At 44.9% G+C, this 14,103-nt stretch overlaps 3 protein-coding genes across 7 annotated transcripts in view; 2 read left to right on the top strand and 1 right to left on the bottom strand.

Moving 5' to 3' along the window:
* The window catches only part of ttyh1 (tweety family member 1), a 24,196-nt gene extending 20,353 nt beyond the window's left edge, over positions 1-3,843 (top strand). For 2 of the 3 annotated variants that reach the window (XM_017415535.3, XM_017415536.3), the window contains exons 14-15: positions 59-137; positions 1,636-1,735. In XM_017415535.3, the coding sequence (XP_017271024.1) occupies positions 59-137; positions 1,636-1,719 (163 nt within the window). In that variant the 3' untranslated portion in view covers positions 1,720-1,735. Of the gene's footprint in view, positions 1-58; positions 138-1,635 lie in introns of all 3 variants that reach the window. The other variant, XM_037980117.1, reaches the window with a different exon arrangement.
* Positions 3,844-3,910: 67 nt separating this feature from the next.
* josd2 (Josephin domain containing 2) lies at positions 3,911-8,034 on the bottom strand. 3 transcript variants are annotated; one of them, XM_037980118.1, is made up of 5 exons: positions 7,653-8,034; positions 7,435-7,557; positions 6,363-6,488; positions 5,691-5,911; positions 3,911-5,617 (listed from the first exon to the last, which is right to left on the bottom strand). In XM_037980118.1, exons 2-4 carry the CDS (start codon positions 7,554-7,556, stop codon positions 5,713-5,715), a joined length of 447 nt encoding a protein of 148 aa, XP_037836046.1. In that variant the 5' UTR covers position 7,557; positions 7,653-8,034; the 3' UTR covers positions 3,911-5,617; positions 5,691-5,712. The 3 variants fall into 3 exon arrangements, with proteins under 3 accessions (XP_037836046.1, XP_017271026.1, XP_017271027.1); XM_017415537.3 differs by having other exon boundaries at positions 5,717-5,911; positions 7,653-8,033; XM_017415538.3 differs by having other exon boundaries at positions 5,717-5,911; positions 7,761-8,033.
* Positions 8,035-9,845: 1,811 nt separating this feature from the next.
* Positions 9,846-13,211, top strand: ube2s (ubiquitin-conjugating enzyme E2S). The gene is made up of 4 exons (XM_017415297.3): positions 9,846-10,063; positions 10,871-11,018; positions 11,529-11,719; positions 11,819-13,211. Exons 1-4 carry the CDS (start codon positions 10,061-10,063, stop codon positions 12,182-12,184), a joined length of 708 nt encoding a protein of 235 aa, XP_017270786.1. The 5' UTR covers positions 9,846-10,060; the 3' UTR covers positions 12,185-13,211.
* Positions 13,212-14,103: the final 892 nt, after the last annotated feature.

The following is a 14,103-nucleotide window of genomic DNA, read 5'->3' as shown; positions in this document are numbered from 1 at the left end:
CTCTCTTCTTAACCCTCTGCTCGTCCTCTCGTCCTTGTCTCTCTCTGTCTCCACACAGGACTCCAAACGTTTCCTCCAATGGCAACCCTGGCTATGAGAGCCTCCCCCTGACTGACAGGCAGTCCCCACCCCCCTCTGTGAGTTCCTCTGTTCTTGTGACACCATCACGACCCGCGGCGTTGTTCCCGTTCTGTCCTGTAGTTGACCTCCGCCCTCGCAGGGGTTCTGCTCCTCGTTCCGTTTGGGTGGCGTCGAAACGAGCGGGGATGTGAGAACGAACGAGCGAACGAGTCTGATCATTTGGCTGCTAACGTATTGTCCCTGACGTCTTTCTAAGTTGGGTTTTATGGACTAGAGATGAGTAGTCAGTATCTTACCTGCAGTAGAGGGTGAATTTTCACTCCTGTCCCATCCCATTCCTGGTAAAACGACTCCCGCTCCCAATTTTTTTTTTCTTCATTCAGTCTTTAGGAAGCTAAAGTCTTTCTTATGCCTGGTTTAAACAGCAAGTTTTTCCCCCTCCGACCACCTTAGAATGCCCCGATTATCGGGATGACTCTCAAGCGATATTCCCACCGTGTGTGGCACGTTAGGAGCGATCCGGTCCGCTCGGAAGGACGTCAGGTCCGCTTCGACCTAAAATCAGGGATATTCGACGTGTTGGATTGTCTTGGCCCGATATCGCAGCACGTGGCGTCTTTTGACTTGCGTTAGAGTGCAGGCTTAGTGAAAGAAAACTACAAAAATGGCGGCGCCTGTCCTAGGTTTTTTTGTTTTTGTTTTCTCGTCCTATCGGTTGGTTCCCGCTCCTGTTAACTTTTTTATCCCAATCACGTGGTAAATGGTAACAGTGACTTCCATCCCGTGATTCCCGAAAAAATGTCAGCCTCTAGTAGACGGCGGTCAGAGTGATGTCAGACTGGAGAACTGCGGGAGGAATGTCAGACAAGCTAACAGATAATCAGAGCAGAGCCAGATTTCAGGGGGACATTCTTGGGGAATGTGCAAAGTTTGTTTCGCCATTTCAGCCTTACGTCCACATGGAAACGGAGCTCAAGGAGCCTCGCAAGTATTTATTTCTTTTGGCAAGCGAGATCCAGAAACACCACTTTTTTTAAAGAATAAAATCACAGCCCCACTTCTGAGCTAACCTACGACCCGAAGGCGTCCTCCTCCTCCTTCTTCTTACATTTGACGCCCAGCTTTATTCATACCTCGTTTCCTGTTTCTGCTGCATTTTTGTGGCGGCACCACGCACAGGCCCGGCACCGTTACCGCAACGTTTCGGGTCATTTCTGGTGTTTTTTGTGAGGCTGGAGGCGTTTATGGAAACGGTGCCATGTTTACAAAGATATTTTTTTAGAAAAGACCAATAAAAAGTCGCTGTGTTTCCATGTGAACGAGGCCTAAGTCGGTTGTTTTATCACCTCATCGCTTCAGCACAAGATGGCTGCTTATATTGTTGATTGTTTTGACTAAAAGAATCGATTTTAAAACCTCTTGCTGCTGCTTTACCTTCAGATATGAGAGTAATGTGTTTTGTTTTTTTTATCTTTCTCGTTTTCTCCTCATGTGCCTTCGGACCGTCTCGACGTCCATCGCGTCGATCGGCTTCACGCTTCGTGGAAAACGCAGTACTCTCCCAGCATGCTGACTGGTTATGGGGGAAATCAATCACACCCTAACCCCCCCCATTCGAGGAACCTGTATTCACGTTAAAAAAAAAAATTAAAAATTGTTAGAAAATGTATAGGAGAGAAAAAAAAAAGTTTTAGTTTTCATATGAATGGACACTTTAATGAAATGGAAAAAGAAACTAATCTAAATAAAATGAATGCTAGATGTGAATTTAAAGTGTGTAACGTCAGTACCACTGAAAATTATTAACAAAAGCACTTAAAGGAATCGGTTGTGAAAGGACTGCTAACGTTACCGGCTGTGATGGTTGCTGGTTTTGTGCAAAACTACGAATCAAGGCCTCTCGGTCTCATTTCCTTCCCTTTGTATGTCCAAACTGTGTGTAAACTGTGAACAGTGACAAGGCAAGTCAGAATGGTATTGATGCTACTGCGTTGTAGTTTTATATTCTTACATGTATCTGTATCACCGAGTTATTTTCATGTTTTTATATGAATATTGTGAAGAAAAACACTGGCACGTAGCAAAACGACATTTTTATTTTCTGTGAATGGTCATGCAGTTCCTTCACTTGGTATATTTTTTTTACTATTACTTTTTATAGGTGGCAGTTCTGTATTTCTCTTGTACTACCTTACAGTGGTACTGTGTATATTTCACTGTCTACAACATCTCAGTAATCTTGAATCTTTGTTCTTTCAGCGATAGTTCAGGTTTTTTGGAAGTGGCGTTCTGTGGAACAATTTATCTTACTGTTGTCGATATCTCCTTGGAGCAAAATTAAACTAACAGCTAGTTCGACGAGCTAACAGCTATTTAATTGAGCTAATGGCTAGCCCAATGAGTTAGAGGCTATAGTCTTATATATTAATGGCAAACTAATAGCTAGCTAGCTGTTAGCCCAACGAGTTGATGCTTAGTCTGACAAATTTATGGCTAGCTCAACAAGTTAGTGGCTAGTTTGGTGTGCTAACAGCCAGTCCGATGAGCTAAGGATGAGCTAATAGCTAGCTGTTAGTTCATCAGACTAGCTGTTAGCTTGTCAGACTGCTAGCACAGTGAGTTAAAGGCTAGTCTGATTAATTCATGGCTAGTTTGACAAGCTAATGGCTAGTTGGGTGTGCTAACAGCCAGTCAAATGAGGTCTGATGTACTAACATTGAGCTAATAGCTAGCTGTTAGTTCACCAAACTAGCTGTTAGCTTGTCAGATTAACGGCAAGCACATTAAGTTAAAGGCTAGTCTCATGTAGTAATGGCTAGTTTGACAAGCTAATGGCCAGTCCAGTGAGCTAACAGCTAGTTCAATAAGCTAATGGCTAGTTTGGTGTGCTAACAGCCAGTCCGATGTACTAATGGTGAGCTAATAGCTAGCTGTTAGTTCACCAAACTAGCTGTTAGCTTGTCAGACTAACGGCTAGCACATTGATTTCAAGGCTAGTCTGACAAGCTAATGGACAGTCCAATGAGCTAACAGCTAGTCCATTGAGCTAATGACTAGTTCAACGAGCTAGCGTCAGCCCAGTCAGTTTTACGTTACACCGTTATTATCACAGACCTTTGTGTGTGTGTGTGTGTGTTTTTTTTTCTTTGACAAGCTCAAATAACTCTAGCAGCAGCAGCTAGCTGTAGCTTGTCTGGTTCCATTGATACATTTCGGTCTCTTACTCATCCGAGCTAGCCTTTTAGCTCCTAAGTCCAGTAAGAACTCTCCAAACTGAAGCGCTATCTGCAACAGGTTAGATATTAACTGTTGATAACTTTTCCACAGAACCCCACCCAACCTACAAAAGCTGAACTATCCCTCTTCTTAAAAAAATAAATAAATATAATAACCTGAGGGCTTGTGAAACCCTTTTTTTAAAAATGGAGAACTACAACTTCCATGAGTCTTGAGAGTAGACGACTACAAATCCCATGCAACAACAGCAGGTACATAGCAATATGATCCTTGCTACTGGTGCTGCAGTAGCTCTACCGTAACGAGCAATAATAACTATGTATAGCATCGGGTTTCTGAGATCTCTCCAAGATGTTTTGTGTATATATGGTACAGTTTGAGATTTCATTGATCCCCCCCTCCCCTCCCTTCGCCAACTGTTGACCCCCTGAAATGAGTTTGTATGGTTATCAATGCTCCTTTTGAATGGCATCCTTTTACACTCAAGAGTCTAATATAAATAAAAATAACTTCAATAACCCGACAACCACGTGTCATCGTTTTGTTTCTACGGCCTCGAACACACACAGCGAATCCACGCTCGAACAAGAAGTTGATTTTCTTTTTTTTATTACTGTTATTATTATAAATAAGTGTCAACGTTGCGAACCTTCAGGCTCGGTTAGTCAGGCGGAGCTCCGGCTCTGCTGGATATGCATAGATCAACGGGTGAGACAGAAGACAGAACGTAAATTCGGCATACGGTCGCAGAATTCTTGCATATGTTTATAGATTTTTACATAAAATGAGCTTCTGGTGTCACAACAGAGCTGTGATTTAACAGGAAATCAACCCCACTGATCATCAGCTGTGTCCTGGAGGGCCACCGTCCTGCAGGTTTTAGATGTTTCAGATAGTCTTCATGTTCTGCAGAAGATTGTTGATCACAAACGGAGTGAGTCAAAGCAAAGAAACGACTAAAAACACGAAGGACAGCAGCCCTCCAGGACTAGGTTACCTGCAAAAAAAACACAAAAATTAAAAAAAATTATTCACCAAATTCTTTGTTTTGATGTATCACGGGTTCAGAAATACCCAAATTGTAAATTCAACCAAAAAAAAAAAAAAGTTAAAAAAACATCCAGAGTTACTGAGTCTGTATTATGAAGCAGGTTTGAAAGACAATGTTTTTCTTTTTGTTTAAATCTAAACTGAGCTAAAAATCGAATCAGTCCTCTCAAGTTTTCTGACTTCGCCTGTGTGCGAAAACAGAGCATCGTCGGCACTAAAATACATAAACTTAGGACTAATTTCTTCCTAAATGAACACTTTATAATCTTTTACAAAAAGTCTACAGAATATATTTGGGATCTTTAAAGTATAAGACACCATTAGCTTAATTTTCAAGGTTTAAATAGTTTTCTGTAGTGTCGAAAGGAAGAAAATATCAGAAATTTACCAGACATTAAGGTCATTGATGGTCCGGCTGTGTTGGTTGGTTTAAAGATGGTGAGAAAAGTGCTTTTATTTTTGTAAATCTGGATCCCCGCAGGTCTGCTTGTCGGGGAAAGCCGGAGAGCGGAGGCGCGACGGATGAGGAACCTCGTTTCAGCAGCGCCGAAAGTTTTCTTTTTGTTTTCACAGCGAAACGCGAACCAGAGACGCACAGAAACGAGCCGCCTCGCGGGATCGGGGTTCGAGTCGTCGCAGGGTTTTCGAACAGAGGCCGATCCTGCTTCATATTACAGAGCTCAGGTACCGGTGCGTGCACGAGTGCTGACGAGACGCTCGCAGGTGCATAGAAAGGTAACGACGGACAGGAGGGAAACGGTGCAGCCGATTATTAGTGTTTCCGACGAAACAAACCCTTTTTATCGGAACGCTTCGGTGATCAAATGACCATAAATCGTTTTTGTTTTCGTGACTCGTATCTTCCTCCGACCTTCAGCGATCCTCCTCATTTTTGAAACTCAAGTACCGAGAGGAGGAGGAGGACGAGGCAGTGGAGGTAAACGGGTCACACCAGAATCCGAAACTTCCCGTCCGGAGTCGACTCCGGCCTCCGCTTCCCGCTTCTCTTTGGAGTTTCCTCCGGCGCGTTTGTGTGGACGTTCAAATGTACTTTAGTGCATTCCCTGAAGAAACAAGTGTTTGTAAATAAAAAAAATCTTTTTCCCAGAGCGGATGTGTCGTTTTCCTTCAACGGCGTCACTCCTTGGCGTCGTTGGAGCTCAGCCACGAGCCGTCCTCCTCCACCTCCCGCCGGACGACCAGGAGCATCTCGGCCACGTCCTGAGACAGCTGCTCGCCCAGAAACGTCCTGCCGGAGGGACAGAGAAGACGTTTAACCCCCCGAGTCTCCCCTCCGATGGCGGGATGGCGGCGACTCGCACCCTGAGACGGCGCTTGGCGTTCCTACCGTAGCTCCGCCTCCCCCCCAATGCAGGCGGGACTCTTCAGTTTGGAGTCGAGGTTGTAGTACTGGCCGTTCACCTGCCGGACGGCGAGCCAGTGGCGCCGCCGGAGCGGGAGGGACACGATACCCAGAGACACTCGTGACGGGACGTTGAGGATGAAGCCCTGGACCTTCGACACGCAGAGGCTCCGGACCGTCCTGCCGATTGGGAAAAGGGCAGAAAGAGCTTTTAAACGGGAACGCACTGACGCCGCGTTTAATCAAACCAAGCTCCGAGCACCGATACGAGTTCTGGAAACTGGGTTTGAGAATCAGAGGAGCTTAGTTTTGTTCTTCGGCGAGCAGTGGGAACGTCAGGAAGCTCGAGCTCAGATCTGGATATTCCCACGATCCTCCTCTGCTCGCCGACGGACTGCAGGTGTTGGAGTTTTTATAAAACTGTTTGTGTTGAAAGCGCTGGATCCCAATCGTCCTCCGCAAAACACGGCAACTAAAACGGCAGATAATCTTGGATTTAAATCTATGTTTTCGAACAAATGTGTTCAACAAACGGCGTGCCATTTTGAAGCTTTCGATGCGGAGAATTCGAAAACAGCGACCCGACACCGGAAGCCGCTCCTGGCGATAATCCGACTGAATTTAAACTCGCCTGCGTTTGTCCCACCACACAGCGGCCAGCTCCCTGCTCTGAAGGGCAGCCATGATGACGTTGACGTCGTAGTTTCCTGTGCCCAACACGGAGCGGTGGGGGTTCACCACGCACTGCGGCGCCAGCCTGCAACAAAAACAACAACAAACTGTTTGAAAAGGATCTTTTTTGTTCGGAAACATTTGTTTCTATAAATACATCATGAAGGAAGGAGCCACAGAGGTTGTGACGTTTCACGCCGCTGCTGATTCCCCTCCAGGTTCCTCCATGATGGGGGACTCCGTCTGCCACACATCTGTTTTCACAAAAACATCCCAACATTTACGGAAAGCCTCGGGGTTTACTGGGCTGATCGAACCAAACGTGAAGCTGGAAGCTGGTGTGGTAGTCGCTGAGGGTCATGACCATCGTGTAGTTCCAAGACGTCTTCAGATCCAGTCAGGAGTCTAAAACCAGCAGATTTTCTGTCCCTCTGAGTGAAATCAGAGCAGCTGCTCCAACAGCTGATCATGATCGATCGTCTCCTTTAGTGTCACATGTTTGTCCCCGGGGTCCAAATCTCACTTGACTTCTGTCCTCAAAGGTCTCACAGCAGCCTGCTGGGATCGTCCCACAGGAGACGAAGACAAACACGGAGACAGCCCTGCTGTTTGTCTCACGCCCAGAGACAGAGAAGCTGATCGCCCACCGGGTAAGACCTGTCTGAGTGTGAGCTTGTCAGGTTAGCAGCCGGTTAGCAGATTGTTAGCAGCCAGTTAAAAGCTGGTTAGCAGCCAGTTAGGAGCTGGTAAACAGCTGGTTAGCATCCGGTTAGGAGCCAGTTAGCAGGTAGTTAGCAGCCAGTTACCAGCCGGTTAGCAGCTGGTTAGGAGCCAGTTAGCAGGTAGTTAGCAGCTAGTTAGGAGCTGATTAGCAGCTGGTTAGGAGCCAGTTTGGCAGCCAGTTCAGTTCAGAGTCGGTTAGCAGCCGATTACCAGCCAGTTAAAAGCTGGTTAGCAGCCAGTTAGCAGCCGGTTAACAGCCAGTTAGCAGCTGGTTAGCAGCCGGTGTCGCTCTCCGAACCGTCCCGTACCGTTTACAGATGTCGTCGGCCGTCTCCTTGGTGAAGACCCGCTCCTGGAGGACGTTGTTCAGAGCATGAATGGCGCACAGCTCCAACCGCTGCTTCTCATGAAACACCTCTCCTTCGCTCATGCTTTAAGAGAAGAAGAAGAAGAAGAAGAAGAAGAAAGGTTAAATCAGCCGCCGCTCCGCTCCATCCCTCCCTGTTAGCTTTAGCATTTGGCTTACTCGGAACCAAGCCGCCGTTTCTGCTCTCTGCTCGGCTGCCGTCGGTCAGGAAAACATCGGCAAAAGTGAGCTGCTGTCAGTCAACAACAGTCAAATGAAGCCGCTGACCTGCTGAGGAAGCGATTTCCTAAAACGACCCTGGAGTCCGGCGGCTACATCCAGAAACCGGAAGTGGAGCGGTTTGTTGTTGTTGTTGTTGTTGTTCAGCGGACACCACGGACACGCAACTAAAGGAAATACCGTCCGTTTAAGCCAACTTAACCTTTAAGTTGTAAAAAAAGAGAAAAATAATACAAAAAAAGATGAGTTAATAAATGATTTAGTTTTCGGGTTAAACACGCAGAGCGCAGCCGTTTCGAAGCGGCTCAGAAACTGTAAAGCTGGGGATGTGGCGCCCTCTGGTGGCCGACCTGCAGAACGACAGGCTCGAACAGAGGTAGAGATAAATGATCCTGGACCATAAAAAAACACACAAATACACTTTATTGTGTGTTTGTCCCGTACTGGGTCATTCTGTGCACAGTTCAGGTTTATGCCCTGAATCATCTGAAGTTCTGCAAAACTTCACTGTTTTTAACCTTCTGTTCTGCTGACATAAAAGCACAGCTCATCTCTTGTTTTTAATAGTGAAATATGAAGCATGTGACTCTTTTGGGTCAGGTGTAGCAATGACCCTCCCCTCCTCTCACTTATTCTAATGTGGGTCAAAAGACCAAAACATACCAATTTTACCAACACAGACAGCTTTTCTCTTTTTTGGCAGCTTAAAACTCAACAAAAACTTTTGAAACTTTTAATAAATTAGAAATTTAAAAGCTTGCTCTCCACTTTTCGGTTTAATTTTTCTCTGACTTGAAGCAAAACATCTTCACGAAACACATAAATCCAGTTATTTTTGTTTTTGTTTAAACCTACAGGAATTAAATAGTTTGCTTACAATATGTTGACAGGGACTATATTTTAGTAATCTTGGCGAGTATTTCTTCTACAGCGGAGGTACTGAACGCACTCGTGTGATTTTTAAATGATTTTTTTCCCTCCCACAGCATTTTTGTTTTTGTTGGTCAGCAACGTATAAGAAATAACCCGACATTTTAAAATTAAATTACATTTAAAGGATGGATCTCGAGGCAACATAGTTGTCATTTTAAGGTTTTCTATAAAAAATCCCATCAAGTTTTGAATAAATATTTAAAATATCTTTGTGGATTTTTGTTTTTACTGATCACATTTCCAGTTACTGGTGTCTGCTTTTTAACTTGTCATAGTGCGATTACTGTTTACATTTTCACCTTGTTTCTTTAGATATTTAGCATTAAATTAGAGAAATCTGTAGTAGTTTTTAGAAAAAAGTGCCTGTTTATGTTTGAAATGATGAGTGCAAGACACTGCATTCTGTATGTTGTTGTTATTGACCTTTGCCAAAGAGATTTATGTTTTGTTTATTTATTTGATTTGTTTGTTTTTCTGTGCAGAAGATGACAAGTAATGAGCCTATTTTGATAACATTTTCAGGAAAAGTTGAGGCTGTCACAAAGAAGAAATGATTACATTTTGGTCGTTCTACAGTTTTTTTTTAATGACCCTGTGGCCCAGGTGGAGGGTTGCGCTCCAAGTGCCTCATGCATTGATGATGTCACGTGATGATGTCACCAGTCTCATTATGACGTTACAATTATAATGTCACTGTGCTTCTAGTTGATATTATCATGAATATCTGATCCCGGCTAAATAATAAACACCATGCAGCATGTGATAAAAGATAAGCGTTGACTTATTTCTAAATAAAGAAAATAAGATTTATGTTTTTTTTTTTAGTATTTTACTTGTTGTCAGGGTAAATGAGCGACAGAAAATAATGTAAACAATCACTAACTCATTAATAAACAGCGTGAATAGAATTTATTTACAGATTCAGTGACTTTAGTCATTTATTTAACAACAATTTTGCTGCTCGGAGCTGAAAACAACCTGTTATAAATGATCCTGAGCGGATCAGGACCCGTTTAGCCGCGCTGGTGTAGAAATGGAGCGGATCCAGTATCGATCAGACCCGTAGGTTTTTTTCAAAAGGACCAATAGCTGATAAGCATCAGCCATGTTCTCGACTCCGTGTGGCTGATTGGACCGCTGGCCGTGACGCAACCAGAATGCTGCGCTGCGATTGGTCAGTTTGCTCTGAGGCATCGCGTCATCAGGGCGCCGATTGGTCGCTGGTTGTAGCTCAAATCGTAGAACGTATTTTTGTTCCTGTGTAAAGAAAGAAAATAATAATAATAAAAAAACAATAGCCGGTGAAACAGGGCTAAGTTTTTATCCGCGGTTTTTTCTTTTCTTTTCTTTTTAGACAGCCTCCATATCTGACACCGTCCAGACATTTATCGCCATATTAGATCACCTTTCCGAAGATGGTAAGAGCTAACTGCTAACAGCTAACGGTTGCTAGCTTGATCCGACGCTTAGCCGTCGAAAGCTTTTCTCTCCTTTTTTATTTCGGGTGTGACTATTTCCGGATGTTTAGTGGGATGAAGTCTGCATTTTAATAATTTAATAGCCACTTCTGAGACGACAAGCACCCGTGTCGACATTATTTAAGGGCAGCAAACAGCGAACACATTGAACTGTTTGAAGCTAGGAGCTGTGATGCTACATGAAATAACTTTAAGTGTTTCAGCGTTCATTAGTCATTTTAATCATTAAAGAGTCCTAATAACTTAGTTCATGCCTGCATTAAATGTAAAAGTAAAGTTTCTTTTACTTAGGGGGATGCTTAACATGTTAGCTTCCAGGTAAAAACTATCAAACCCATTTAAACTAACAACTATTTTCAGCTTAACTTTTAAGTTTTGTTGTATTAGCTTGAATGTAACACAAAACTAGTACAGCAGCTTTAAGCTTCTTTTGTGTGTGTAAGAGAATATAGCAAAAGGAAAAAAGGATCACTGTGTTATAAAACATTTAAAAACCTCAAGTAGACGGTATTAAATGACTTAGCAACATGACAGATTTATTTAAAATGTGTACTTAAAGCTTGCATTTGGATGTGATAGTTGATTTATTTTTACTAATAGGTGATATGGTTTAGAAATTAAACCAGAACTGTGTCATAAGTATGTCCAAAAGAGCCAGAACCAGTCGACTTTTTGACTACATGAAAAGCGCCTGTTTGGTTCTTCCTTTTTTCTTTACTGTGTGTTTCTAAAACCGTTCCTCTGCAGAACTCAAATGTGGAAAACTTGCCCCCCCACGTTCTGCGCTTGGTCTACAAAGAGGTGTCGGCGCTGGCGGCGGACCCGCCCGAGGGCATCAAAATCTATCCTAGCGAGGAAGACATAACGGAACTTCACACGTCCATCGAAGGACCAGGTAACCCCGCCGGCACCAGAGGGACGACGAGCACCTTAACCTCTGTCGTTCATTTGGCACCCGGTGTCCGTGCCGCCCAGTTGTTGGTTAACTGGGCCGACCTAAATGATGACATTTGGAACAGTTTTGGAAAGCTGCTTCTTTCAAGTTTAATGATTTCAAACGAAGCTCTGAAAGTTTAGACGAAAGTTACAAACTCGATAACCACAGAATTGGTGTGTGTGTGTGTGTGTGTGTGCGCCTCTGTGTGCCCAATCACTCAGTTGATGTTATTTTTAAACTGACCTGAATACACTCGTCCACATTTTTAACTCGTTTTGCAAACCTTTCATGTGTTGTGGTGCTGTTATCAGGATGAGATCTGTTTGTTCTTGGACTGACTCGCCGCCTCAGCTGCAGCTCCTCCATGTTTTTTTTTTTTTTTTTAATTATTATAATAACTTTTTACCGTCGTGGTACAGATTGAGTTTGGCACAGTCAGGACGTGATGAATTCTTTATGTGTTGACAGAGGGAACTCCATTCACTGGTGGCATTTTCCGAATGCGCCTGGTCCTCGGGAAGGACTTCCCTGCTGTTCCACCCAAGGGGTATTTCTTGACCAAGATTTTTCACCCCAACGTCGGCCACAAGGGAGAGATCTGCGTCAACGTGCTGAAGAGGGACTGGAAGGCAGAGCTCGGCCTCAGACACGTCCTCCTCGTAAGTCTGGCGCTCAGTTTTCCTCCCTGCTGATCTCAGTCCTCGTCGCCGCCGCGATGACATAAGTTTATTTGTTTGTTTTTTTTCTTTGTCCAAAAGACCATCAAGTGTCTTCTGATCCATCCGAACCCGGAATCGGCGCTGAACGAAGAGGCCGGGCGCCTGCTGCTGGAGGACTACGCCGAGTACGAGTCCCGCGCCCGCCTCCTGACAGAAATCCACGCCATGGGCGGGCCGGGCGGCACCTCCGGGGCGCCCCAGGACCCCAGCGACGGCCCGCAGCCGAAGAAGCACGCGGGCGACCCCGCGAAGAGGGCGGGCCCCAGCGCGGCGGCGGTCCCGGCGGCCCTGGGTAACGGAGCCAACGGAGCCAGCACCACCAGCAGCAGCAGCAGCAGTAGCAGCGTCAGTAACGTAGCGGGAAAGAAGAAGGCGGATAAAAAGCGTGCGTTGAGGCGACTTTAACACCTCGACGAAATCCGTGTGTGCGTGCGTGCGTGTGTGCGAGTGCAAGCGTGAGTGTAAATATAAATATTGAATTGTGCTGGCAAAAGATTTTCGTTCCTTTTCCGACTCTTTCCTCTCAGAGTCCAGATCGTTCACTTTGTTTGTCTCTGTCTCCAGTTCGGCTCGTCCTGTTTGATTACAGGTTCCGTTAATTATTTCCATACCTGAACCTGAACGCCTCACGAGAAGCGCCCGCTCTTCCTCCTCCTCCTCTTTGTACTCTTTACTCTGAAAGATCACGCCATCGCTTGTGTTCCGTTCCTCCCGTCCCACTCTGATTGACTTCACCGCGCCGGACGCCGAAGACGGATCACGTCTGTCGTCTTTTTTGGACTTCCTGCCCGCGGACGCTGCCCAGGCCGCCGCGACGGTACCGTGTACCGCACGTTGGCCCGCCCTTCACCGCTCTTTGATCCCAACCAGATAAGAAAAAAAAAACAAAACTTGAGATCAGGTCTTCAAGTTGTGCTCCAGAGATTTTTTTTCTTTAAACACCGTTTATGTTTTTATTTTTTCTTTCCCAATTCGGAGTCAAACGGTGCTGTTGTGCAAAGGTGGCAATCTTTTGTAAACTGTATTTTTTATATTAGAATCTAAATGTAGTAAAGGTATGGAAAAAGTTAACCCTGGGGTAACTGATCTGTTTTTGTTTTGTTGTTTTGTTTTGTTTTTTTTCAAAATCTCCGACCCGTCCTGTCGCCGGAAAGGGGGGGAAGACTGTTTTGTTTGTTTTATTTAAAGAAAACTAAACAAACAGAAACATCTCGTCCATTCTGTTCCTACGTCGGCGGCGCAGGCAGGTGGAGGACCGGCCGCTGGCGAGGCGAGGGCACGTTTTGTTATTTTTAATCCTCCCTTCCTTCCGTCCCCTTCTCCGCTCACGCCACGAGCCGGCGGCTGCAGAAGGAGGCGCCCCCGTGATATCTTTGTGTCACTTTTAAATTATTTTAAATGAATAAAAACGCTGAGATGCGAGAAAGCAAAATGAATGTTCCTGTTTGGTTTTGAGGCTTTCTTCTTCTTCTTCTTTTCATAACCGTGGTGAAGATGGTGGCAGGCGGTGGGATGAGATGATGCTTTTTAATGTCTGCTGATATACGCATTTATATATATAAAAAAAAAGACTACAGCACTTTGTTTTGTTCAGAGTGGTCTCCTGCTCCGACGGAGTAGTCACTTGATTGCGTCCGCCCCCGGCGAGGCGGCGAGAGGGGAGAGCGCGCCCGGGAGAGCGCGCCCGGCAGAGCGCCACGGCGGGCTCTCCACCAGCCTCTGCAGCAGACGCAGCCGCCCACCCACCCGAGTAGAAATAGCATCCCGCCATGCAGGTAATTACCAGGGCCTCCTCAGACACCTGGGGCTCCAAGCGTCCCCCCACCCCATCACCACCACCTAAAACCTCCATCTCCTTGGAACCTCTTAGAGTTCTCCATGTGGTCTGTCGTATGCAAGGCGTTGATTTTTATTTATTATATTTGATATTTGATTTCACAGCTCCATCTTACAAATACAAATATATAGCCTATATTTTGTTTATTTTTTTAAATGGAATCCGTCCTAAATGAGGCTGAGCTGTCAGAGCAGCTCTGAGTCTAATTGACAGTTTCGTTGGAGCTTTTTTTTTTTTTTTTGCGCCAGTTTCTCCTCACCCGTTTTCGTCGCTTTCATAATTGCCACCAACATAATGACACAGTTGCCGTGGCAACCGTGTCTCTCTCTTCCTCCTCCCGTCTCTCTCGCGCGCGCACAAAGAGGAAGAAAGACAAAAAAAAAATATATATATATAAAACCAGCCCATGATGTTCGGATTATTGAGTTTGGAGCTTTTATTCCAGGTGAATTAAAAGTGTTTTTTTTTTTTTTTTTTTTTTTTTTTT

This window comes from Kryptolebias marmoratus, linkage group LG16 (genome assembly GCF_001649575.2).
Source record: "Kryptolebias marmoratus isolate JLee-2015 linkage group LG16, ASM164957v2, whole genome shotgun sequence".
Classification (NCBI taxonomy): Eukaryota; Metazoa; Chordata; class Actinopteri; order Cyprinodontiformes; family Rivulidae; genus Kryptolebias; species Kryptolebias marmoratus.
The sequence above is the reverse complement of the archived record's forward strand: the minus strand, read 5'-3'. Positions and strand labels throughout refer to the sequence as shown.

Coding starts and splice junctions, on each gene's coding strand:
- ube2s (XM_017415297.3), top strand. Junction 11,019..11,528: donor CACGTCCATCGAAGGACCAG/GTAACCCCGCCG, acceptor ATGTGTTGACAG/AGGGAACTCCATTCACTGGT. Junction 11,720..11,818: donor GCCTCAGACACGTCCTCCTC/GTAAGTCTGGCG, acceptor TTTGTCCAAAAG/ACCATCAAGTGTCTTCTGAT.
- josd2 (XM_017415537.3), bottom strand. CDS start 7,556: ATGAGCGAAGGAGAGGTGTTTCATGAGAAGCAGCGGTTGGAGCTGTGC. Junction 6,489..7,434: donor GCCGACGACATCTGTAAACG/GTACGGGACGGT, acceptor TTTTTGTTGCAG/GCTGGCGCCGCAGTGCGTGG. Junction 5,618..5,716: donor GGGGGGGAGGCGGAGCTACG/GTAGGAACGCCA, acceptor TCCCTCCGGCAG/GACGTTTCTGGGCGAGCAGC.